Source organism: Panthera uncia, chromosome D1 (genome assembly GCF_023721935.1).
Source record: "Panthera uncia isolate 11264 chromosome D1, Puncia_PCG_1.0, whole genome shotgun sequence".
Lineage (NCBI taxonomy): Eukaryota > Metazoa > Chordata > Mammalia > Carnivora > Felidae > Panthera > Panthera uncia.
Window position 1 is genome coordinate 95,351,385 of NC_064808.1, and position 24,940 is coordinate 95,376,324.

The window sequence follows — 24,940 nt, forward strand, 5'->3', positions numbered from 1 at the left end:
GGAATGGGCACGGGCTAGGCCTCGAGCTGGGGGCGGGGCGGGGCATTGCCCCCACCCCGGCCCCCTCCACGCCCGGGGCGCCCTGGGGGCGGGGCGTGAGGAGGTCCCCACCCCGGGTGAGGGGCGTGCCTGGGAGCGGGAGTCCCCCAGGGGGCTAGAGCAGACCTCCTGGCAGCCCCACGCGGGCACCTTTGCAACCTATCCTTTTAGTGATTTCTGCCTCAGCGGCCCGGGGTGGGGCGGGGGGGTGTGGGGTGTGTGCTTGCTAGAGACTGCAAGCTCCCTGAGGGTAAGGTGCGGGAGGGATGGGGATAGGACCGGCCTCCAGGATAGAGACCCCACCTAGTAGTCCTCCCTTTCCATTCCCACCTTACCCTCTCTAGTTCCCTAGTCCCAGGGCTGTTGGGTCCTCCCGTCACCCCTCCCCTTCTCACACCCCCTCCCCAAGTCACAAGTTTTCTCTTTGGGGCTTGTTGCTGCAGTCCGTGCTCCAGTACCGAGTACCTGGCTGGGCCCTGGGCACGCACAGGGGCCGTAGCCCCACTGTGTGTGGGAGCCATGAGGATCCTGGCTAACAAGACAAGGTGTGTGGGTGTCGTGGAGGGCGGGAAGTGTGTGTGTGGAGTGCGGGGAAGGGAAGGGCCCAGTGGTCACGGGGCTGAGCGGTGCTGGCTTGGAAAGTGAGCCCTGTGGGCACTTGGCTTCCAGGCCACCGGTGGGCTAAAGGGGGGTCAGAATGGGAAGGCCTGCCCTGAGGCAGGAGCCCACGGCCTTAGTGCCTGGGCCCAGGGGACAGAGGGGAATGGCAATCAGCTATGACTGCTGCTCCAGTCCCTTCCAGCCCTTGCCTCCGAAAAAAAAACGGTTTGAGCAGACCCCCGCCCACCTCACTGTCGGGTCCAATGGCGCCCTCTGGCCTCAGTCTAGCCGGGGGTGGGAGCTGGAGGGAGGGGCGGTGCCTGCCTCCCTCCCCTTCCCCAGGAGAAGCCGGCAGACAGGGCCAGGCGGCAGCAGCAGGACAGCAGAGCTGAAATAAATCTGAGCTGGTGTGGAATGAGGGGGGATAAATATCCTCTCCCGTGATGTGATCTTTCCAGCGGCTATTAATAGGTCTCCGGGGAGGGGGAGGCGGTGGGGGGAGCGGGCTGGAGCTTAAAGGGCCCGCAGCCTAGGCTGCAGGAATCCTTGGCTTCCAGCTTCACTCCATTCTGCTTAACACGCCACTCCCCTCCCCCTTTCCTCCTGCTCCTGCCCGCCTGCCTGCCAGGCCTGCCGGTGGACCCCCTTCAGGCTCCCCCCCTCCCTGCTCTGGGGAGCTGTCTGGATCAGTGGGCACTACTCTCCAGTGTGCTTTTCCCCACTTCCCCAGAGGAAGGGGGCTGGGGCATGAACAATGACCCTCAGGTCCCATTTCCCTTACCTGCTGGTGTAGGGGCACATGAAAGTTGAGGTGTAGGAACTTGGAAGGAGTCTGAAAACAGCAAACCCTAAAAGAGGTTGTTTAAGTGTTGGTCAGGTGCTAGAGGAGGGGAGTTGCCATGGAGGCTTGCAGTGTGATGGATGTTGGGGGGGGGGGCGGATTCTGCCAACCAAGGCCCTGGTGTCCACTTGAATCGTGGGGTCTGAGATGTGGAGGGGGTTGCCCTATCTTCACTCCCCAAGGTGGAGAAAGACCTCAGCCCTTGTCTGAGAAACCATGGAGGGAGATAGGGAATAGCTGGTGGTCTTAAGATGCTACTCAGCCCCCATCTCCACTACCACCAGGTGAGGCAGGATGGGGCATTAAAATCAGGTGCGCTAGGCCCCTAGCAAGATTAACTTTTCATGTCTCTCCCACCTTCTCCCAGGTTACCCCACCCCAGGAGGAGAGAAGCTCCAGGGAGCCCGCCGCTCTCCCCACGCGGCCACTGCCCCCCAGCCCCAGCCAAGCCAATGCACCCAGAAAATAAGTTGACCAATCATGGCAAGACAGGGAATGGCGGGGCCCAATCCCAGCACCAGAATGTGAACCAAGGACCCACCTGCAACCTGGGCTCGAAGGGCGTGGGGGCGGGGAACCATGGGGCCAAGGCCAACCAGATCTCACCTAGCAACTCAAGTCTGAAGAACCCCCAGGCAGGGGTGCCCCCTTTCAGCTCGCTCAAGGGCAAGGTGAAGAGGGAGAGGAGCGTGTCTGTGGACTCTGGAGAGCAGCGAGAGGCTGGGACCCCATCCCTGGATTCAGAGGCCAAAGGTATCCCTTTTCCTGGTCCCCAAGACCCCAGCATGTTCCATAGTCCAAGGCCCAAGCTTGCTGCCCTCTTTGCCCGATTCCTATCACTTGCTTCTCTCCAGCATTTATGCAGGGTCGCCTTTCTCTTACCCCCATTATACCCACCAACTTGGTCATTCTCTCAGGAGTGGGGTTGGCCAGGGTGGAGATTTCTCATCCTTAGGTGCCACCCATGGAGGGGCCACCCAGCGTGATGGGGCTTCCGGTCAGCCTCATTGCTCTTCTGCTTTCCCACCAGAGCCTCCAGAGGGGGAGAGGGAGGTGCTCTGGGGTGAGGAACAGACCCACACACCTCCTAGGAACCTCCTAGTATCCCAGCTGGTGGGAGCTCTTGAGCAGGCTCTGGGGCCTGGAAGAGTAGCAGCGCCTTCCCCCTCCCTCACCATCCCCCCCCCCCCCAGCCCTAATTAGAACCAGTTGTGGTTGGGGATTATGCTGTGCTTGGTGCTGGGTGGGGGAAGGGAGACAGGCAGCGGGGCTGGAGAGAGAAATCAGAAACAAATGGCGGTGTGGTGGGGGCCAAGGGCTGGCAAAGTGCCCACCATGTCCTGGGCATTGCCCTCTTGGGGTGGGGCATCTGGGAGAATGGGCCTGTGGAGACCCTGGGTGTAGGAGGACAGGGCCTCTGGGCATTCCTTCTGACCCCTGCCTGCTCTGTCCTGCCCGGGCAGAGGTGGCACCCCGGAGTAAGCGGCGTTGTGTGCTGGAGCGGAAGCAGCCGTACAGTGGGGACGAATGGTGTTCAGGACCCGACAGCGAGGAGGACGACAAGCCCATTGGGGCCACCCACAGTGAGTGCCCATTGATCCCAGGATGCTGTGGCCCATTGTGCCCCTGGGGGATGGCTGCCCTGAGGGAGCCTCCCTCTCCTCACCTAGGGCTTTAGCTGGCTGAGTCTGGGCAAGGAGCAGGGGTCAGGAGCCCAGGCTACTTGTTTCCCATCCTACCTGTCACTCTGTCCCTCCCGCGATGTGACAGCTTAGCCCCTGCCTTCCAGGTGCTCAGTGGCCCCCTTTTCCTTGGGACAGAGATAGGGTGGGGTGGCCCCTCTTGGCCACACCACCTAGACCTCCTCCCGTGAATTCCTGGCCTCTGCTGCCACCTACTGGTCAGTGGAGGGAGGGTGGCGAGGGTCCTGCATCCCTGGGAGCCAGACATTGGCTCTGCTCGCGAAGTCTCGCTAAGCCTGGGTGTGAGCTGACAGTGGCTGTGTCTCTGGCACCCTTCCCCAACCTCTAATTGACTCCTGGCAAATGCCTAGAGTGCGTCACCAGGACGAGGAGTGGGTGTGGGTGGATGCCCCTTCCTCTCATTATTGTATTGATCAGTGTGTATTTGGGCCTTTGCTCACGTAATGGGGAGAACCAGATACTGTCCTGCCCTTGGGAAGTCCATATGCATTTATTTGGTCGGCCCCCTCAAAGATTACACCTGTTTGAGGGGTGAAACAACTTAATGCAGAAGAAGCCAGCCAGAGAAATGTTAAACTGTGAACTTCTCCAGGGCTGGGACCCTACAAAGAAGGAAGAAAAAGAATGTGCTGGCTACTTTGCTACTTTGTTTTAGTTAATCCCTACAAGAGCCCTATGAAGTAGGTGTTCTTAGGATGCCTATTGCAGAGGAGGAAATAGACTCAGCAGATGTTTGTGGAATGAGTGGACCGTGTTGGTGGATGGGATTAAATACAGAAGCCTCTGCAGCTGTCTGGGAGTTTAAAGGTCATCTGGTCCCAAGTCTCCCCCCCACCCCCGCCCAGGTGGTCCATGAGCCCCACTGAACCCATCAGGGATAGATGGGGCTGGTCACTGCCTCCCAGGACCCTCAGCCCCCCACCACCCTCGTTCACTTTTATAACATTAGACTGCCAGGATGTAGAAACATTGAAAGAAACAGGGAAATACAAAGGAGAAATTGATAGCTTCCAATACCCCAAACTAAGGCAACCACTGTTACTGTTTCAGTTCTGTCATTAGATTCCCAAATTCTTAGGTTGGGGGCAGTCTAACGTAGAGGTGAGTAGCACAGACTGCAGTCAGACCGCTTTGGTTCATACTCCGGGTCTCCCATTTATTATTTGTGTACATTTGGGAAAGAGCCTCGGTTGTCCCATCTGTAAAAGTATTTACCTCATAGGGTTGGTATGAAGAGAAAATGAGTAGTTATGTGTAACACTTAGAACAGTTAGCTTTTGCTATTGTTCTTATTGTACTAGAAAATTCCTCATTGGAATAAAGCCTGCCTCCCTCCCCTAACTTGTACCTGGGAGTCCTAGTTCTGTATACCAAATATGCACCTTCCTCTTCCCCAGGGCAACCCTGCACATTGAGGTCAGCTCTCAAGCCCCCCCTGGGCCCCCAAGCTTTTGGCTCTGTCATTCTATGTAAAATTTGTTTTTCTTTCTTTCTTTCTTTCTTTCTTTCTTTCTTTCTTTCTTTCTTGTCTGTTTATTTATTTTGAGAGAGAGCGTGAAGGAGCAGAGAGAGAGAGAGAGAGGGAGAGAGAAAATCCCAAGCAGGCTCCACTGTCAGCACAGACCCTGACACAGGGCTTGATCCCTCAAACCATGAGATCGTGACCTGAGCTGAAATCAAGAGTCGGATGCGTAACTGACTGAGCCACCCAGGCACCCCTAACTTTTGTTTTTCTTGGCGTGGGAATGGGTCTGCTGACTTACCTAGTCCCATTAATGACCACGTGTAGATCTTTTTTTTAGGCTAGGACTCAGAATCAACTTTGTGACCGTGGAACAAACTTCAGTCCATACTCAGGGCGGTCCGTCTACCCTGGGAGTGCATCCACTATGCCAGCCTTTCATAACTGTTTTTGGAGTGATTTTTTTTTTAGTTTGTGACACAGTTCTGAAGTTACCGTAAAAACAGATTTCTTTGGCCTGCCTCCTGTGCAGAGTGGGAGTTAGTATTTCCATTGTGTAGACGAAACAACTGAGGCTTAAGGGGACGGACTATCATCTTCATAAGGTCATAACATCCGTTAATGGTGGATTCGCTTGCAAAACCATTCATCGTTTGAATCATCGATCTGTACAGCCTCTTGGCCTCCTCCTACCGTCACCCACACTGTTGGAGCATTCGCAGGGGTGTGTGTGCACGTGCGCACACACACACACACACACACACACACACACACACGCTATAGTGCGTGGCTCAGAGAAGGGCTTTGCAGTCCCTGCCTGGGTTCAAACTTTAGCTCTGCACTGATGGGCTGTGTCACCTTGGGTGAGTAATGTCATCCTTCCAAAGTCGTTTCCTTCTCCGTAAAGTAGGGTGTGTGACACCTCCCTCCCAGGGACGTTGTGGTTAGATGGAATCACATCTGTAAGTACCCTGCAGAATGCCAGGCACACGGGAGCCTGTTTGCGGGGGTCACGCTTTCCCTCCCCCTCGGCTCCGTATGCTCCCCACAATTTATCCGTGGTGGTCGAGGACTGGTATCGGGCAAGTAAGCGTAGAAGCCAGACACACACCGCCAGAGTGTGACAACAAACGGCCCCTGCCGGCACGAGCTGCAGAACAGTGAGCCCGTCTGTCCCTGGGCATCTCTGGGATGGGGTGGTGGGGAGTGCCAGCTGGCTCTCCTTTCTAAATCTAGGCTGCTTACCCTGTTTCTCTCCTCTCTCACGCAGACTGTAATGTAGCAGACCCAGCCATGGCGGCCCCACAGCTGGGTCCCGGCCAAGCCGCCCAACTGCCCCTCAGCGAGAGCAGCGCCCCAGGCGCCCCCCACGGGCCTCCGCCAGGCCTCCGGCCTGATGCCCCCGGGGGCGGGGGTGGGGGCGTCCCCGGAAAGCCTCCCTCGCAGTACGTGTACGTCTTCACCACCCACCTGGCCAACACGTAAGTGCCTCGGGGCAGGCCAAGCCGGCTCCCTTTCCCCGGTGCCCCTCAGCCTGAGCGTGTGGCTGCCGGGAGCCAGGCTTAGGCTGGGCTGGGTGAGGGCAAGGGCTCCCTCCCGGCCCCCTGTCTGAGCTCTCTGTGCCCGACCCTCCCTCCCGTACAGGGCTGCTGAGGCGGTGCTTCAGGGCCGGGCCGACTCTATCCTCACCTACCACCAGCAGAACGTGCCCCGGGCCAAGCTGGACCAGGTGGGTGCGGCGCCCCTGTGAACAGGAGGATTGGCCGGCGCATCCCCTTAGCTGTCTCACACTCTGCCTCTGTCGTCCTGCAGGCCCCGAAAGTGCCACCTACCCCCGAACCGCTGCCCCTAAGCACGCCTTCAGCAGGCACGCCGCAGCCCCAGCCACTGCCGCCGCCCCCGCCGCCCCCTGCCCCTGGCAGCGCACCGCCCGCCCTGCCTTCAGAGGGTCCTCCCGAGGACGCCGGTCAGGACCTGACACCCAACTCCGTGGGAGCCACCAGCACGGGCGGTGGCGCCGGGGGCACCCACCCCAACACCCCGACAGCCGCCACCGCCAACAACCCGCTGCCTCCTGGAGGAGACCCCGGTGGCGCCCCGGGCCCTGCCCTGCTGGGGGAGGCCGCCCCCGCCGGGAACGGGCAGCGGAGCCTGGTGGGCTCGGAAGGCCTGTCCAAGGAGCAGCTGGAGCATCGGGAGCGCTCCCTCCAGACGCTTCGAGACATTGAGCGGCTGTTGCTCCGCAGCGGGGAGGCCGAGCCCTTCCTCAAGGGGCCCCCAGGAGGAGCCGTGGAGGGGGGCCCACCAGCACAAGCCCCTCCCGCCCCGCAGCAGCCCCCTGCGGCCCCTCCCAGCGGGCTGAAGAAGTACGAGGAGCCCTTGCAGTCCATGATTTCACAGACGCAGAGCCTAGGGGGCCCCCCGCTGGAGCATGAAGTGCCTGGGCACCCCCCGGGCGGCGACATGGGGCAACAGATGAACATGATGATGCAGAGGCTGGGTCAGGACAGCCTGACGCCGGAGCAGGTGGCCTGGCGCAAGCTGCAGGAAGAATACTACGAGGAGAAGCGGCGGAAGGAGGAGCAGATTGGGCTGCACGGGGGCCGCCCTTTGCAGGACATGATGGGCATGGGGGGCATGATGGTGAGGGGGCCGCCGCCTCCCTACCACAGCAAGCCTGGGGATCAGTGGCCACCAGGGATGGGCGCCCAGCTGCGGGGACCCATGGACGTCCAAGATCCCATGCAGCTCCGGGGCGGGCCTCCCTTTCCCGGCCCCCGTTTCCCCGGCAACCAGATGCAACGGGTGCCTGGGTTTGGGGGCATGCAGGGTATGCCCATGGAGGTGCCCATGAATGCCATGCAGAGGCCCGTGAGGCCGGGTATGGGCTGGACCGAAGACTTGCCCCCCATGGGGGGCCCCGGCAATTTTGCCCAGAATGCTGTGCCCTACCCAGGGGGGCAGGGCGAAGCAGAGCGATTCATGACCCCTCGGGTCCGGGAGGAGCTACTGCGGCACCAGCTGCTGGAGAAGCGGTCGATGGGCATGCAACGCCCCCTGGGCATGGCAGGCAGCGCCATGGGGCAGGGCATGGAGATGGAGCGGATGATGCAGGCGCATCGGCAGATGGATCCGGCCATATTCCCCGGGCAGATGGCTGGTGGCGAGGGCCTGGCGGGCACCCCCATGGGCATGGAGTTCGGTGGAGGCCGGGGCCTCCTGAGTCCCCCCATGGGGCAGTCTGGGCTGAGAGAGGTGGACCCTCCCATGGGGCCAGGCAACCTCAACATGAACATGAATGTGAACATGAACATGAACATGAACCTGAACGTCCAGATGACCCCACAGCAGCAGATGCTGATGTCGCAGAAGATGCGGGGCCCCGGGGACATGATGGGGCCGCAGGGCCTCAGCCCTGAGGAGATGGCCCGGGTGCGGGCCCAGAACAGCAGTGGCATGATGGGTGGCCCGCAGAAGATGCTTATGCCCTCACAGTTTCCCAACCAGGGCCAGCAGGGATTCTCTGGGGGCCAGGGACCCTACCAAGCCATGCCCCAGGACATGGGCAATACTCAAGACATGTTCAGTCCTGACCAGAGCTCGATGCCCATGGGCAATGTGGGCACCACCCGGCTCAGCCACATGCCTCTGCCCCCCGCGTCCAATCCTCCCGGGTCCGTGCATTCGGCCCCCAGTCGGGGGCTGGGCAGACGGCCTTCAGACCTCACCATCAGTATTAATCAGATGGGCTCACCAGGCATGGGGCACCTGAAGTCGCCCACCCTCAGCCAGGTGCACTCACCCCTGGTCACATCGCCCTCTGCCAACCTCAAATCACCCCAGACTCCCTCACAGATGGTGCCCTTGCCTTCGGCCAACCCACCGGGACCTCTCAAGTCACCCCAGGTCCTCAGCTCCTCTCTCAGTGTCCGTTCGCCCACTGGCTCGCCCAGCAGGCTCAAGTCTCCTTCCATGGCGGTGCCTTCTCCGGGCTGGGTCGCCTCACCCAAGACAGCCATGCCCAGCCCTGGGGTCCCCCAGAACAAGCAGCCGCCTCTCAACATGAACTCTTCCACCACCCTGGGCAACATGGAACAGGGTAAGTCTGCCAGGCCAGGCCGGGGGGGCACTGGACTCTGGCGCTGGGAACCTCCGGGGGTCGGGGGGCGTGTTCGGGCTGGGGCAGGCAAGTGAGTGAAGGCGTCTGTATCCGGGCGCAGAGGTGGATGGCTCTGCTTAAGGGGCACGTGTCACCAGCTGGGCGTGAGCTTCCGCAGGGAGCGCCGTGGTGGTCTCCCAGGCGTTTTGAGGGGTTCGTACTTGGGGTCTCCCCACTGTCTGGGCCCCTGAGGCTGCAGGAGTTGCTTGAAGACGGGTGGGCTGTAGTGATAGCGGGGGTCCACGTTGAGGGTGCTGAGCAGAACACTGGAACAGAGGTGTGCTTGGAGGAGTCGGGAGATTCGGGAGCTGGCCTTTTCCTCACCCACAACGTGAGCAGCCAAATTCGTCTTCCCCTCCCCAGTCACTCCCGCTCTTTCTGTCTCCCTGCTTCTGTAGGTGCCCTCCCGCCTAGCGGCCCCCGGAGCAGCTCCTCGGCGCCTCCCGCCAACCCTCCCAGCGGCCTCATGAACCCCAGCCTGCCATTCACTTCCTCCCCAGACCCCACGCCTTCCCAGAACCCCCTGTCACTGATGATGTCCCAGATGTCCAAGTACGCCATGCCCAGCTCTACCCCGCTCTACCACAATGCCATCAAGACTATCGCCACCTCTGACGACGAGCTGCTGCCCGACCGGCCCCTGCTCCCCCCTCCGCCACCGCCGCAGGGCTCTGGGCCAGGTGCGAGGCAGGAAGGGGGCCGCAAGGAGAAGAGCTGGTGTGGGCACCGGGCACGGGAAGAGATGCCATGGCCAGCGGTCACCCCTGTGGTTATGCTGGCTTTCGTGCGCTTCCAGTGGGCCCTGGGGATGGGGGTGTGACGTCCCGGGCCAAGTTCCCGCTTGTCGTCAATTTAGCGAAACGAAGCCCAGAGTACTCCAGTGGTCTTTCCAACATCCAATGATGACCCCATGGCACACTGGGCCAGCACTTGGGTCTCTTGGCTTCTAACTTGAATGCCTCAAGTCCACACCCTTGCAGCCAGGACAGGCCCACGGTGGAGGCCCCTTACCCCTCCTGGCATGAGCCTGGCTGGGGAGTGGGGAAGGACTGAGTTCTGCACCCTCTCACAGCTGGGCGCACACAGCTTCTGACCCTCTTTTCTCTCTCCCCACAGGGATCAGCAATAACCAGCCCAACCAGATGCACCTGAACTCGGCTGCTGCCCAGAGCCCCATGGGCATGAACCTGCCAGGCCAGCAGCCCCTGTCCCACGAACCCCCACCTACCATGCTGCCCTCCCCTACCCCTCTGGGGTCCAACATTCCATTGCACCCCAATGCGCAGGGGACAGGAGGGCCCCCTCAAAACTCGATGATGCTGCCTCCAGGGGGCCCAGACTCCCTGAATGCCCCCTGCGGCCCTGTGCCCAGCTCCTCCCAGATGATGCCCTTCCCTCCTCGGCTGCAGCAGCCCCACGGTGCCATGGCCCCCGGTGGGGGTGGGGGTGGGGGGCCTGGCCTGCAGCAGCATTACCCTTCAGGCATGCCCCTGCCCCCAGAGGACCTGCCTAGCCAGCCGCCCGGCCCCATGCCCCCTCAGCAGCACCTGATGGGCAAAGGCATGGCTGGGCGCATGGGCGACGCCTACCCGCCGGGCGTGCTCCCCGGGGTGGCATCAGTGCTGAACGACCCCGAGCTGAGCGAGGTGATCCGGCCCACCCCGACGGGGATCCCTGAGTTCGACTTGTCGAGGATCATCCCCTCTGAGAAGCCAAGCAGCACCCTCCAATACTTCCCCAAGAGCGAGAACCAGCCCCCCAAGGCCCAGCCCCCCAATCTGCATCTCATGAACCTGCAGAACATGATGGCGGAGCAGACCCCCTCACGGCCCCCCAACCTCCCGGGCCAGCAGGGCGTCCAGCGGGGGCTCAACATGTCCATGTGCCACCCCGGACAGATGTCCTTGCTGGGCAGGACAGGTGTGCCCCCACAGCAAGGCATGGTGCCCCACGGCCTGCACCAGGGGGTCATGTCGCCTCCGCAAGGCCTCATGACCCAGCAGAATTTCATGCTGATGAAGCAACGGGGCGTGGGGGGCGAGGTCTACAGCCAGCCCCCCCACATGCTGTCCCCACAGGGCTCCCTCATGGGCCCCCCGCCCCAGCAGAACCTCATGGTGTCCCATCCCCTGCGGCAGCGCAGTGTGTCTCTGGACAGCCAGATGGGCTACCTCCCGGCGCCGGGCAGCATGGCCAACCTGCCCTTCTAGCAGTCCCCGTGCGGGGCCGGAGCTGGGGCGATACTGCAAATATGATAACCTTAAGAAAGTTCCTTCCCCTCCAGTGTTGGGATGGCCTGGGTCAAGGGGTGGGGTGGAGGGGGTGGGAGGGGCTTGTGTGGGGCGTGGCATTTTGTGGAAACCAGATGTGCTGGCGGCTTAAGGGGAAGTGACAGAGCGGGGTGGGGGGTTTTGGATTGGGGTTCCATTTCGGCCACCGGGGCTGCCCCTCGCCCGTTCCTCCCCAGTCCTATGGAGCCTCTCCCTTCCCTCTTTCTCTGCACCCACCCTCTGCAGCTGTGCTTTCGGAGTCCTGTGTCGAGTCCGTGGGGGAGAGGGGAAGGAGGAGGTCTCCCCACTCTGTCCCTTTCCTTTCTGCCGCGGGCTTCTCTCTCCTCTTGGTTTCTCTGCTCCCACCTGTTTTTCCTTCTGTCTCTTCCTGCCTCATTTCCTCTCCCTGCTGATGTGGCTGACCCCCTCTCCCACCCCTCCCTGCAGGCGGCTGGCCAGGTGGGCAGGTGCCAGCCGCAGCTGTAAATAGAGCGCTGCGCTTTTGTGCCGGTTTGTGTGTGTGCTGTATTTCTGTGTTTTGATAGAAGTCACAAAAAAAGAAAAAAGGATAAAAGAAAACCCTTCCCTCCCTCTTCAAATTCTTGCCCCTTCCATTCTCCTGGACTCAGGACCATGCAGTCTGACACAGGTACCCAGTGTTTGCATTGTCTCTGGGTCTGTAAGGATACCATTCCGGTCCCTTCCCCAAATGGTGAAATGAAAGATACCCCGCACCTAAACTGAGGTCAGACCACCGAGGCTTCCTCCCGGAGAGCCCCATCCGGGCTGAGGCCTCCCAGAGCGGCAGTCTGTCTGTTGCTGAATGATTCAGGAGAATGTGTGCACGGGCGTGTGTGTTCGCCCCGCACAGGCGACACGGGGCCCTGGCTCCCCAGCTATGGATGGCTGGTATCCCCTGCTGCTACATCTTGGCCAGAACTTGAAGTCCTCCCTCCCCGGTGTGGGATGAAGGAAAAGAGGGAGAGGTGGAGGCTGTGTGGCCCCCTTGAGTGGAGCCATGGGGTGGTGGCACGGTGGTCCACGTGGTCCCGTGCCTGCTGCGGTAGCCCTGGGCCAGGTGACCCCCAGGCCCCGTCTCTTCCAGGAACTGCCACCTACTTCTTATCACCAAAGGCGGAAGGAAAAGGGTTTGGCTGAGTAGATCTGTCTCTCTCCAGCCTCCATCCTTTGAGCGTGGATTAGAGAAAGTGTTGGAAAAGCAGGGGGCATCCTGTCGCCTCCTCTCTGCCTGCCTTCTCACCGGCAAGGTCCCCCTGCCCCGGGCTCAGGGCTCTGTGCCCGCCCAGGCGCAGCCACTGCCTCCCCCTCAGTCCCCTGCTCTTTCCCAAAACTCCCCACCTGCCTCTGGTCAGAGCTGAAGCCATACAGACTCAGTGTTTTGCCCCCTTGGCCCCAGGAGTAAAACACTTCTCCTTTTCTCACTTCCTTTCCTGCCTTGTGAGGTGGCAGGGCAGTTCCCTGGCCTTCTGTGCCCCGCCTCCGGGGCCGAGGGCCATTTCTAGACAAGGGGTCTTCTGCCGTGGCCCCTTCCCCAGCCTTCCTGATCTGCAGGGTCTGGTCTAGCATTGGCAGCTGTGATACAAAGGGAATTCGCCCCACTTTTCCCAGTCTGGTGCTGTCCTCAGTCCACCGTCAGCCAGGTCAAGCGCTTCCTCTGGGGCCGGCTGGCTGCAGGCCCCGGCCTCCCCCAGCACCCTCCCAGGGGCCCAGGGCCAGGGCCCCGACATCTGTGTTTGGGGGCCACCTAGCTTCCATCCTGCCAGGCGCTTTGCCCACCCTGCCTCAACCTGGGCCTTGTACCCATGAACCCCCCCCCCCCGACCCAAGACTCCCCAAACTGACTCTAAGTGTTTCCTGCCCAGAGGAGAGAGGGGTCAGACCGCAAAGGGCCTAATGCCCTCCCCATTCTCTTCTCCCATCTCCGCCACCAGACTAGCTTTCCAAGGTGAACTCCACAGGCCAGCCTACTTCCCTCCATCCACGGCCATACCCCCAGCCATTTTGTACCATTATATAAATATATATATATAAATATAAATATATAAATACAATATGTGAAGACATCTTCTCGGTTTTTATTTTGAAACAATTTTTAGGCTTGTTCCGGGGGTCTCTGTGCTGCCTGTACTGTATTGACCTGTTTTATAGGTGCCTTTTTATTAAAAAGAGAAAATTAAAATCCATCCTCTTGCCTTTTTGCTTCTGTGTCTGGCTACTCGACTGCCCAGCTTACTGTTGGATGCTGGGAGAGAACAAGCGGGGCTCCGGGGGCTTTCCCAGGGTCCTACGGTGAAGATACAGCCCTCCCTCCTGGGGTCACAAGCTCTGACTTCCACTATGGGGGCCTCCCAGGGAGCTTGGCCAGCTGCCTTGAGCGGGACTGGGCAACCTAGAGGTGCCCTCAGCGAGTGCTGGGGTCCCGGACATCCCGCCCTGGCGAGCCCAGAGGCTGTGGAGGAGGGAGGGAGAGCCCTCTCTGGGCAGGCAGGCACGGAGCAGCATCCTCTGGTTCCATCTGAGTAGTATCCTCTCAGGGGCAGGGCTTGGCTTCCTGAGGCTCGGGGACTTCCCTGCCCAGGCCTGCTTTTCACCCTGCCTAGACGAAGGGGATGCCTCGTGGCTCTTGCTGAGGCCCAGAGAGACAGGCAAGCTCTGGGTTTGGCCTGCGGGCAGGGCGCCGGATGTGATGACCCCCAGAAGCCCCTTTCAGTCTGTCGTCCTTCTCTGGGGGCGGGTCTCCATCTCCGTTCTGACTCGCGGCGAAGTGCTCCCTCCGCGCGATTGCGACCCCTTTGCTGTGTAGCTTGCAGAGAGGGGGGCGGGAAGGAACGGACTGCCTCCTTCCTTATCAGTGCCCGGACCCGCCAGGACCCCGGACCCTACTGCCCCTGGCCCTCTTTACACTGGGCAGAGAAGACAGCAGGCCTTGGTTTTTACTTGTGCCTCCTTGGGGCTAAGGAAGGAGAATCTTTCCTGTCAGTGGCTTCTCTCTGCTGGCTGGGCCTTCTCTCTTCTGTAGGACACTGGCTGGCTGGTCTCTGAGGGCGCCTGGAGTCTGCCCTCAGTCTGCAGACCTCCCAGGGCCCAGTGACGCGGGGCTGGCCCAGGGCCATTTTGGTCAGGGCCAGGAGCAGCTTCCGGGATTGGGTCAGTCTGAGTTTCCTGCCTGGTCAAGATGCTGCAGGGCTGGTGGCCCGGCAGAACGTCTGTGATTGTTAGTGACTGAGACATTAAGGCCGCGTTCTTTTGCCAGCTGGCCTTTCCTCAGCCTTGACCTCCATCCATCCCCTGGTGCTCAGCCTCTAGCTTCTTTCGGCAGGTGGGGCGAGAGGAGTGGTGGGTAGTGGTGCAGGTCGGTGGTCCCTGAGCTGACGGAGTGCATTCTGGGAGGGGACTGACTTCCGCGATGGGCAAGGGCAGAAGTAAAAGTTGTTTCCTGAGCTTCCAATGGTTAAGATGAAACGAGGCGTGTGGGGGTCATCTCAGCCCCAGGGGATACAGCTGGGCACAGGTATCCTTTGCTTTTGCCTTTGGGCTGCCTCCCCTCCCCGGCCTGCAGCCCAGCCCTGGGGCCGGAAGAAGCCATGGCAGGGATGTCCTGGAGAGAGGGGTTGGTTCATCCAGCTGCCCCATGTGAGGACACAGCTAGGCCACGGCGAGCTCTTAGGATCCCAGGTCCCATGGAAGGGGCTCCAGTAACACCGCATCCCCCAAGGAAAGCAGAAACGAAGGGGAGCGGGACCTAGAAGGTGGTGAGGGAGGTAGCATTCTCTGACTCAGAGAGACTGCTCTTGCGCCAGGTAGGGAAGAACTGGCAGAGGGAGGCAGGGCCGGCACAGCCCAGCTTGGTCAGGAGGCGCGACAGGTCACTACGGAACTTGACGCCCGCGAACGTGTAGAGCATGGGATTGAGACAGCAGTGGGCCACGCCCAGGAACTCGCTCATGGTGATGGCCACGGAGAGGTAGCCGTTCAGCTCACAGCTGTTGCTCACGGTCTTCAACCTTGCCAGGGTGTCCAGGAAGATGACGACGTGGTAGGGTGACCAACAGAGAAAGAAGACACTCGTCACCAGGATGGCCACCCTGACCGCCTTCTGCCTCTGAGGGCGCCGCTGGGCCTGGCACAGCCGGTGCACCACTCCTACGTAGCACCAGGCCATCACCAGCATGGGCAGTAGGAAGCCCCCGAGGTGGTAGAGGAAGCGGGAGGTGAACCAGGCGTTGGTTTCAGCTCGGTTCTCCTGAGAGAAGGTACAGCGCGGCAGAGAGTCGTTGCGATGGAGGCGGCTCACTTTGGCGAAGAGGATTTCGGGCAAGGCGAAGAAGATGCCCGCCAGCCAGATGGTGGCACAGGTGATGTGGATGGAGAGGAGGCGGCGGTGGCGGTAGGCGTGGACGGCGTGGACGATGGCCAGGTAGCGGTCCACGGCGATGCAGGCCAGGAGCAGGCTGCTGCAGTAGAAGTTGATCTTGTGCAGGGCGATCACAGTTTTGCAGAGGAAAGTGCCCAGGAGCCAGCCCACGGAGCCCTCGATCACGGCAAAAGGCAGGATGAAGACCAGGAGGAGGTCGGCCACGGCCAGGTGGAACAGGAAGGTCTCGGTGGAGCTGCGGGTTTGCCGGTGGCGTTCCAGGATCACCAGCACCAGGATGTTGCCCATCATCCCCAGGAGGAAGATGAGGCCGTAGGCCACGGGCATGAACACGGCCTTGAAGGAGGACAGGAGGGGCCCCTCCGCTGTGGAGCAGAGGTGATTTTCCACCGCGGGGCTCTCCGTGCTGTCGCTGTAGTTGCCTAGTTCCTTGTACTGCAAGGGCAAGGAGACAGCAGGGCGGGGAACTGAGGACCCATCTTCCCCCTCACAGGGGGGCCCGGAGTCCCCTGTAGATTTCTCCTGTCCTCCCCACCCCCACGCTGCCTTTGTCCCTGGACTCCCGATACACCCCACCGACCAAATCCCGACCTCCCTTGTGTGTCCACGAACAAATCGCTTTGCCCTTTCCAGCTGCAGGTTTCGACTGTAAACGGGACTGATTCCTCGCGGGGTGGGGTGGTGACGAAGATGGAGGGAGATACGTGGTGGGAGAGGCTTCACGGACTCTGAAGGGCTGTGCACCTGTTAGGTGCTTTGAGTTTACGCGTCCTCGGGTAGGGAAGGCCGCCGGCTCACGGCATGGAATTGGAACTTCAGTTTTGGAAATGGGTCTGGTTGGGGCAAGGGGCCGTCTGCTCCCATTCCCAACAGAGCAGCGGGTGCTAAAACCTAAGATCCTGCTGAGGGGGCAGCTGCTGGTGTGGCCTACGGGCTTCCTCTTGATGCGTCTCCCTGTTCCTGAATGTCTTCACTGTAGCTGAAATTGTAGTGCTAGCCTCCTGCTTTGTTCACTCCGCATAACAAGCTCAGGTATGTGCTATTCCTGTCTTTTTTTTTTTTTTAATGTTTGTTTATTTTTGAGAGAGAGAGAGACACAGACGGAGAGCGAGCAGGGGAGGGGCAGAGAGAGAGGGAGACAGAATTGGAAGCAGGCTCCAGGCTCCTGAGCTGTCAGCACAGAGCCTGACACGGGGCTCGAACTCGCTGTGAGATCACGACCCGAGCCGAAGTCAGACGCCTAACCGACTGAGCCACCCAGGCGCCCCTGGGATTTTCCTATCTTATGAAGGTCAGGTGTGTTTGAACCCACGTTGATCTCCCTCCAGAGCCGATTTTTCCACCACTACGCAGCCCTGCCTGGGCTTCCCTCCCTGCTCCTGCCCATCACTTGGGAGCTCCCTCCTCTGTTTCAGAAGAGAGGAAGGGGTGTTGCTGTTCCAAGAGAGGGTGATGCGCCCACTTTGTCTCTGGAAGCTCCTCCTCCTCCCCTTCCTCCTCCCCTCACCTCCTCCTCCTTCTCCTCCCCCCCTCCTCCTCCCCCCTTACCCCACCCCACCAGCGCTCAGGTTGTTTACCCAGCTAACCGCAAAGGAAGACACGGTGTCTGTTTTCATACCTTTCACTCGCAGCTGTCCCCCTGCACCTGCTCCTCCTCACTTCCCAGCCCTGTTCTCCACCCCTCCCACCGGCCCCCTCCCCATGGTTTCAAACCAATTATAACCAACTTATGTGGGTTGAAAAAGACACTTCTATAAATGATGAGCCCCGGGGAGGCAGAGGATGGGACAGGATACTCTGCACAGAAGCTCTAGATGGTCTCACACTGCCCTTCTTCCAGGAGAGTGAGGGTCTTGCACAAAGCGGGAGATGGTCACACTGCCACCCAGGGGCCCCGGTTGTGGGTCACACATTCGCTCTCAGTGGGCAGACCCAGGTCCCCAACCTGTGTCTTTCCTTCCGGTCCCCGGGGCAAGTGGGTCTGGGGGAAGGGGGTGGGGGATACATCGGTGCGATGGCAGAGCCCTCTGCCTCCCCCCACCCTGCATCCCTCTGCCACAGCCTCAGTCCAACCCTTCTTCACCCTACCGCCTCCATGGCCCCATGCCAGCAACTTCTCCACCCTTGTCCATCCGCCAAACACAGGAGGAATTTTCCAACCCGCAGATCCCATCAGTGTCCTGCTTAAAGTCCTTCGTTGGTCCCCGGTTACCTGTAAGCCGTGGTTTTCTTTTCACCTTTACCCCCCTCGCCCAGTTTCACATTTAATGGCAAAGCCAATTATAAGAAGTCATGTCTGTGATGCAATTACTCAATAGGAGATTGGCGTAAGCCAGTCTCTGTGCATTCACACGACAGAATACGATGCAGTTCTCAAAAAGAAATGAGATTAACTGCCTGTTCTCTTTGACACACACGGCCACGTTTCAGATCCGATTGCAGGGCACTCCACACAGCGTGATCCCATCCAGGGACTGTCCTTGCAGGGCTTCCTGGGGCTGGAGGGGTGGGGAGGAGGGGGGAGGGGGAGGCTCAGCTCCTCTCCTTGCCTTCAGACCAGACTTCTCCACTCTTGTCTCGTGTGGTGTTTCACACAGAAGCTCTCGTTTAATAACAAAACAAAACAAAACAAAACAAAACAAAAAACACAGCTCTACTTTCATTCGAAAACCATGGGCTTGCAGGGTGATGTCTGAACTCCCCTACGGGGGCTTGGCGTGTCTACAAAATGTATATTCCTCCAACTTTTCAAGCCTTGCCTTCTACTTTATCGCCTTAGGCGCCCTGTCCTCCAGGTTCATCATTCCCGTCTCCAAAACTTCGCTCCAACTCTACCTTTTGCAGAATAACTCTTTCTCCCCACGACTGCCTGTCTCATTAATGCCTATGTTTCTTCCAAGGTCCCACTCAGCCCCACCTTCCTACCTCCCTCCTTCCTAGCTTGGAACTCGATTCTCTTCTTACATTCTCTGCGTCTTTTTGACAAAGTTTTTTCATCTTTATTTACTTTGAGAGAGAGAGCAGGGGGAGGAACAGAGAGAGAGAGAGAGAGAGAGAGAGAGAATCCCAAACAGGCTCTGCACTGTCAGCACAGAGCCTGACCTAGGGCTCCATGCCACGATCCCACGATCCCGCTAACTGTGAGATCGTGACCTGAGCCAAATCAAGAGTCGGACGCTTAGCTGACTGAGCCACGCAGGCGCCCCTCTCTGTGTCGTTACTACCGCTGAGAGCAGTTTCTCAGAAAGGGCCGGGGGCCCTTGTATTCCAAAGTTTGAGGCAAGTCCCTCTCTGTGCCTCTGCAGAAACTCAAACACTTGTTTTCACCCTTCCTCGGTTCCTGCCTCCTCCCAATACCCTTGAGAGCCTAGAGCCCATCTTGGGTTCTGTCCCCATACCGGGAGCTATTTCCAATATGCTCGTTGACTCCTGTTGGAATTGACCAGGAGGTACACGGGGGAAACAGTGAGGTGAGTGGTGAGCAAAGCAATTCAGACCAGGGGCGAAGAGATACGGGGGCCTGGGGCAGTGAGTGGGGCTGGACTCCGCCTACCTATGGGGGGGAGCCTGGCCGCCCACTGCCCCTTGGGCAACGTCTGGCCGTCTGGCCGGTGTAGGTACGGCCCGCCTACCTGACCCGGGAGGCCCTTTATGAGAACCACTCAAATCCTTACCCTCTAAAGCATCCAGGCTGATTGGTTTATTGCCCATTTAACATCCGCACGGCGGGAGGTGCCCCTAGGACCCTAGAACTCCCATCTCCTGAGAAGCTGGGTTTCAAAGAGGGTTGAAGGGAGCTATCTTTTCCTTCTTGCCGAGAGGTATTTGTTTGGAAAAGTGCTCGGGCAGGGAGGGCAACAACATGGGAGGAAGCCGGTTTGAGGGGTGCTGGGAGTTGTTAGTACATCTCAGCAGGAGGTGTCAAACAGACATTTTGGGGGCTCAGAAGTGACACATGTGAAAGCCACTTCCCATACCTAGGGGATCAGTCGCCCCACCCCTCCCCGAACCATGGAGAGAGGTAGTGAGGCAAGGTTGACTCTGGCCTGGTGGGAAGATGAGGAACCTAATCCTAAATACGTCGAATCCTAAATACGCTGGGGAGTGGGGTGCAGAAGGGAACCCTCCAAGGGTCACACCCTGAGGGAGCTCAGTGCAGGCAATCTGGCCGAGCGCTTACTCATTCTTTGACATCAAAAGCTGCAGGAACCCAGGGCCCTCAGGCACACACATATTCTGACAGCAGCATGCACCATGTAGAGACTCAGCCACGTGCCCAGGCCAGGCCACGAGGGCATGTGGCCTAGGCAGGTACCCAGCAGAGAGCCTGCACAGGAGCTGGGGGCTCATGCCCCAGAGAAGGCAAGGAGACCTGATGAGCAGGATAAAGCTGAGCAGTGAGCCAGGAATCCAGGTAGAAATTGCCCTGAGCACCGGGGACAGGGCGAGAGGAGTTAGAACATTCTGTGTTCTGCTGTTGAGGAGAAGAGAGGATGGGCCGGGGGGAGGAGGTGAGCAGGTGCATCGGGGCGCTGCACTGGCCAGCGTGAGGATTAGCAAACATTTGCTGATTAGACTGTGTGAGCTGGTGGGGCAGGGGCTAACCGGGGCATTCCTCCGGAGTCTGTCCCGGACCCTCACCCCTTTGACACTCTCCACCCTGTCTTAGCTGACACGGCTGGGGGACCCTTCCAGGCAACGCAGCGTCCTCCACAACCTGGAACTAGAGGCCCAAGCTGACCAGATGGAATCGGCAGGGGAAAACATAGAGACCTAGACGCGGGTTTAAGATTTCAACCGTCAGGGGACAAGTTAGGGAAGACCTGGCTTACCGACAGTTGATGAAGAAAAAGGCCCGAGAGTCTGTTGGTTGCTAGCTTAAGATGAGTCAACAGGGTGACGCGGCTGCCAGAAAGGCTCCCGTCACCTTACTTAGGTGAACAGAAACCTGTAGGTGGGCAGCCGACACCATCGCAGTTTGTTTGGTCTGGACAAGGGTGACCAGTTTGCTGAGGGGTCTGGAAATCCCCACCCTGGGAGGAAGTTTTCTGAGTACCGGGGTGCAGAGTCTTAGGAGAAGAAGACCCGAGCCCAGGACAGATGCCTTCTTCAAGGACTGGAAGAACCACCATAGGCAAGAGGGTGGGACGGGCTCACTGTTTGAGGCTCTCGAGGGCAGATGGGGAGGGATGGGCAGAGGCTGGGGGTTGGGTGTTTCAGTCAAAGGAGAAAGGAGCTTCTCACAGGCAGAACTCTCCCATGGTGGGTTAGGGTCCCCTGGGAGGAGGAAGAATGAGCTCAAGTATTCGGGAAGGGATTCCAGCCCTGGACGGGAGACTGGGCTCTGCCCTCGAGTGCCCCTCACTCACAGCTCCCAGATGCTCGGATTCTCGGGCTGTCATGCTCTGCCCAAGGATGAGCACGATCTTCAGGTAGCTCGGCACCTGTGGGGGAGCTTCGCTTCTCTAGCTGTCTGTCCTGTGGCCAGACTGACCTTGGCGTTCAGCCCCCCAGAGAGCGCCGGCCTGCTGGGTGCTGTGGCTCATCCGGGCAGAACCCCGGGAGCCCAGGGGCGCCTGGGTGGCTCAGTCGGTTGGGCGGCCGACTTCAGCTCAGGTCATGATCTCACGGTCGGTGAGTTCGAGCCCCACGTTGGGCTCTGTGCTGATAGCTCGGAGCCTGGAGCCTGTTTCAGATTCTGTGTCTCCCTCTCTCTGACCCTCCCCCGTTCATGCTCTGTCTCTCTCTGTCTCAAAAATAAATAAACGTTAAAAAAAAATTAAAAAAAAAAAAAAAAAGAACCCCGGGAGCCCAGGGGCCTGAGTCATACTGGCCGCAGGACGCGTCTGCACACAGACGCAGGTCATTGCTCTGGCCTTAGGGAGCACCCACAGGTTCCGTCTCCTTTTGTGTCCTTGTCTGGATATTCCCAACCAAGAGTCAAGAGCTGTGAATGGAGTCAGCCGGGCATCTGTCCTTCCAGCCTTCAGTGGCTTGAGGACTGAGATCGGGCTAAGGGTGCGAATGGGGGTCTGTGTCCCTGATCCCATTCTTCCTTTTGAGGGTCCACACTCCCAAAAGACCATCTGGGACTCTGGCTCGCCACTTGAAGGAAGAAGAGATGTGGGGCCTGGTTTGCCTCCCTCCCCCCTTCTCCCTCCCCCCCTTCAGAAGTGAAGCCGCCAGGCTCCTCTTTCCTCTGTACCCAGGGTTTTGGCCATTAGGAACATGGTACTGCCCCGGATGTGGTTCTGGGGGGAGACTTTAAGCTACTTGTACGTTTTTGTTTTTTTTTTAATGTTTATTGATTGAGAGAGAGAGAGAGACCACGAGTGGGGGCAGAGAGGGAGAGGGGCAGGAAGAGAGAGAGAGAGAGAGAGAGGGAGAGAGTACCAAGCAGGCTCCCAGCTGTCAGTGCAGAGCCCGACACGGGGCTCGAACCCACGAACCACGAGATCATGGCCTAAGCTGAAATCAAGAGTCAGACGCTTAAGCAACTGAGCCATGCAGGTGCTCCAAAGCTACTTCTATCTTTGCGCAGAATCTTTAGGTTTTGGGGGAGGGTCCCCATGTGGCACCCCAAAGTCAATTTACACTTTGGGGACAGTCACCTAGTCTGAGGGACAGGTAGATGTGTACCCTAGGTTTTGTACAGCAACCATCTCGTGGGTCAGCACCCACTTGAAACATTTTGTCTGGTCATTCCTGAAAGACTATTCGTTCTTGTCTCCTGATTCTCAGGGCCTAGTCCGTGGCCCCTTTTTCTGCCGTTCTGCCAGAGGGGTGGGATCTGTGTCCTTAAGGAAGGCAAGAGTTCCCGGCGGAGACTGCGGTCTGTATGTCTGAGCCCAGATTCGCCCCAACACTGAACCCTCCCCAGGCTGGACCTGGGTCTCTCCCTCACCTCCGATTCCTCAAATCACCTCCAGTTGGGGCCCTCTCCACTGGGATTCTTCTGGGACTTTTGACCTATTTGGCGTGGGGGATCCTTCCCTCTCCCAACGCATGGCCCGAGACAGCCTGGGCTGGTTTTGGTTCCTCTTCCTTACACCTTGATGAAATGAGGTGATACACGTGGACAGGCTTTGATGCTCTGCCCACAGTGAAATGTTTTGGGGGGACCATCACTGAGGAGAGGATAGGGGAGTCCAGGTCCTGGGGTTGGACCAGATTCGTCCTGCTTTTTAGCAGCTTCCCCTCCTGGCTGGTGTGGTGGGGCTGGAGGTGAGGTTTTCCGCCCAGCCCCTGTAGGTCCCCCAGCCCAGGCCCCGGGGCTGTCAAGAGGAGGCTCTGCACTCTCAGATCAAGGTTCCTGTGGACAGAGACTTTTCTAGGTCTGCCTAGGTCTGCCTTCCCAGCAGGATCGGTCCCTGGTACACCCACCCCAGGGACCTGGCTCCTTGTGCTTAGTCGGCCATCTAGAGTTTTTGTGTAGGTCCGCCACTCATGGGGATTGGCTGCTCATCTTTTAAAAATGGACATTTCAAGTGGCTGGAGTTGATCTCAGAATTCAAGAGGCGGAAGGGAAGACAGGATGACGTAGCAAGTAGTCGGGTCGCTCTCCCTGGGCTGCTGGTGGTCTTTAGTATGTGGGACGCACCCTGTTGTCCCCTGGCCTCTGCCACCACCTGTCTCTAGTAGGTCACGCAGTGGAGTGGCGCATGCAGTTAGGGGAAACTCTTGCGGTTTCTCAGAAGCCAGGAGTGGCCAGATCTTGGGTTGGTTACTATGCGTCCAACTGGGTCAGGGTTCGTGGTCAGCTCGAAGCTGTGGGCAGAGGAAAACATCCACTAACCTACTCGGGTGAGGCCAGGGGCCAAGACTGGGGGCCAGGGTGGGAGGTTGGCACCTTGTCAGGGCGGTGGGGTTTTAGCCTGATTGAGGGTACTGCCCAGAGTCTGTCATTTCTCTCAGGGCCAACTTTATGGACATGTGGCCTGTGCAGTCACGCCGGGCCCTGTACTTAGAAGAGCTCCACGCTTGGTTTAGGGCTCTGCGATTGCTATCTTGAAATTCTTAATAATTTTTGAACAAGGGGCCCTGCGTTTTCATTTTGTATTGGCTCCCACAGGCTAGGCGGCGGGTCGGATTGGACTGATGGTTCTGGCTCTGCTTTTTATCTGATTGGGTCTGAGGGACCAGACTTGGGGTAATTAGCTCTTCCCCTCACATTCTCGGCGGCTTCCTAGCTCTGGGATCTGGGCAAGTGGGCGGGCTTTTCCAAGCACGTCTGGGAACCCGGCTGGTAGAGTTCCAGCATGGATTCCAGCCGGTGGAACTGAAGGGTGTTGGAGAACATTTCAGGCTGAGTTTAGGGTCAGGAAAGCGAGTGGGCGTTGGGAGAAAGGATTTGGATCTTTTCTGATCCAGCCCAGAGTGTAGCTCAAAGAGAAGTCCTTTCCCTAGAAGTGCCATTGGCCACGGGAGGAAAGGAGGAAAGAAGTTCCCCAAAGATCCTCCTAAAGAGCCCTCTCCTGCCGACACACAGGAGCACCAGAGTCTCTGCTTTAGCTCTTCCCTACACACCTCCTTTGCGAGCCCAGTGACAGCCAAGCCAGCTGAACCTCTGCTTCACAGGAGGGACTTGGGTGCGAATCAGAGTGTGATTCTCGGAATCATTTTCTTAGCCCATCCGAGAACACCTCAACTCTAGAGATTCCAGTGCTCTGACGGGGACCACAACATGCTTTAAAACATTTCTAGCATTAACACGGTTTCTCCCGCCAATTTGGCATCCCTGTGCCCCCCCCGACTCTGACCCCATGTGGTCCCCTCCCTTGCTGGCCACCTGGTCTCACAGTTCCTTGGTTTAGCACCCAGTTACTGTCTAAGTTTCCAGTGAGTGGGGGTCTTGTCTTCATGGGTAGACCGTGAGCTATCTGAGGGCCGGGACCAAATCCTCGGCTTCTCCATTCAATACAGAATGTAGTGCCCTGATGATACAATCATATAGCAAGTGATGGATAAATATCCTGGAACAGCACCAGGTTCCTGACGGTAAGAACACTTCCAAAGTACTTTCCCATCTAGACCCTTATTCCAGCCCTAAAAGATAAGAGGAGGACCTTCTTCTGAAGAGTGAGCTATCTGAGGGCCGGGACCAAATCCTCGGCTTCTCCATTCAATACAGAATGTAGTGCCCTGGTCTGGGTGACCATCTGTCTCTACTCACCATGTCCTCCAGGTTGTAGTTGATAAGGTCCATGTCCAGGGTTAAGGGGTAGTTCATGCTTGTAGCCGTATGTCACCAGACTGGTCACTGTCTGATGTTGAGAGGCTCTCTGCCTGGTGCCTATAGAGAGGTGGCAGCCGTCAGCTGCAAATTTAAGCAAATGAGTTGCGCACTGTCTCCTGGGGCCGCGTAGGACCCGCTGTCTGCCTCACAACTCATCGCTTTTTTTTTTTTTTTTTTCCACTGGGTCTTTTTTTTTTTTTTTTTTGAAGAAAAAGGGAAAATCCCCATAGCATCA

The 24,940-nt window shown here is 58.7% G+C and overlaps 2 protein-coding genes across 4 annotated transcripts in view; one reads left to right on the plus strand and one right to left on the minus strand.

The window, feature by feature from the left end:
• Positions 1-13,278, plus strand: part of BCL9L (BCL9 like) — a 26,550-nt gene extending 13,272 nt beyond the window's left edge. For 2 of the 3 annotated variants that reach the window (XM_049612223.1, XM_049612215.1), the window contains 8 exons: positions 483-584; positions 1,848-2,233; positions 2,944-3,063; positions 5,916-6,126; positions 6,290-6,374; positions 6,458-8,744; positions 9,203-9,484; positions 9,921-13,278. In XM_049612223.1, the coding sequence (XP_049468180.1) occupies positions 559-584; positions 1,848-2,233; positions 2,944-3,063; positions 5,916-6,126; positions 6,290-6,374; positions 6,458-8,744; positions 9,203-9,484; positions 9,921-11,014 (4,491 nt within the window). In that variant the 5' untranslated portion in view covers positions 483-558 and the 3' untranslated portion in view covers positions 11,015-13,278. The remainder of the gene's footprint in view (positions 1-482; positions 585-1,847; positions 2,234-2,943; positions 3,064-5,915; positions 6,127-6,289; positions 6,375-6,457; positions 8,745-9,202; positions 9,485-9,920) is intronic. The other variant, XM_049612231.1, reaches the window with a different exon arrangement.
• A 99-nt stretch (positions 13,279-13,377) lies between these two features.
• On the minus strand, positions 13,378-24,722 carry CXCR5 (C-X-C motif chemokine receptor 5). The gene is made up of 2 exons (XM_049612384.1): positions 24,643-24,722; positions 13,378-15,905 (listed from the first exon to the last, which is right to left on the minus strand). The coding sequence occupies exons 1-2, from the start codon at positions 24,697-24,699 to the stop codon at positions 14,838-14,840; spliced, it is 1,125 nt and encodes a 374-aa protein (XP_049468341.1). The 5' UTR covers positions 24,700-24,722; the 3' UTR covers positions 13,378-14,837.
• Positions 24,723-24,940: the final 218 nt, after the last annotated feature.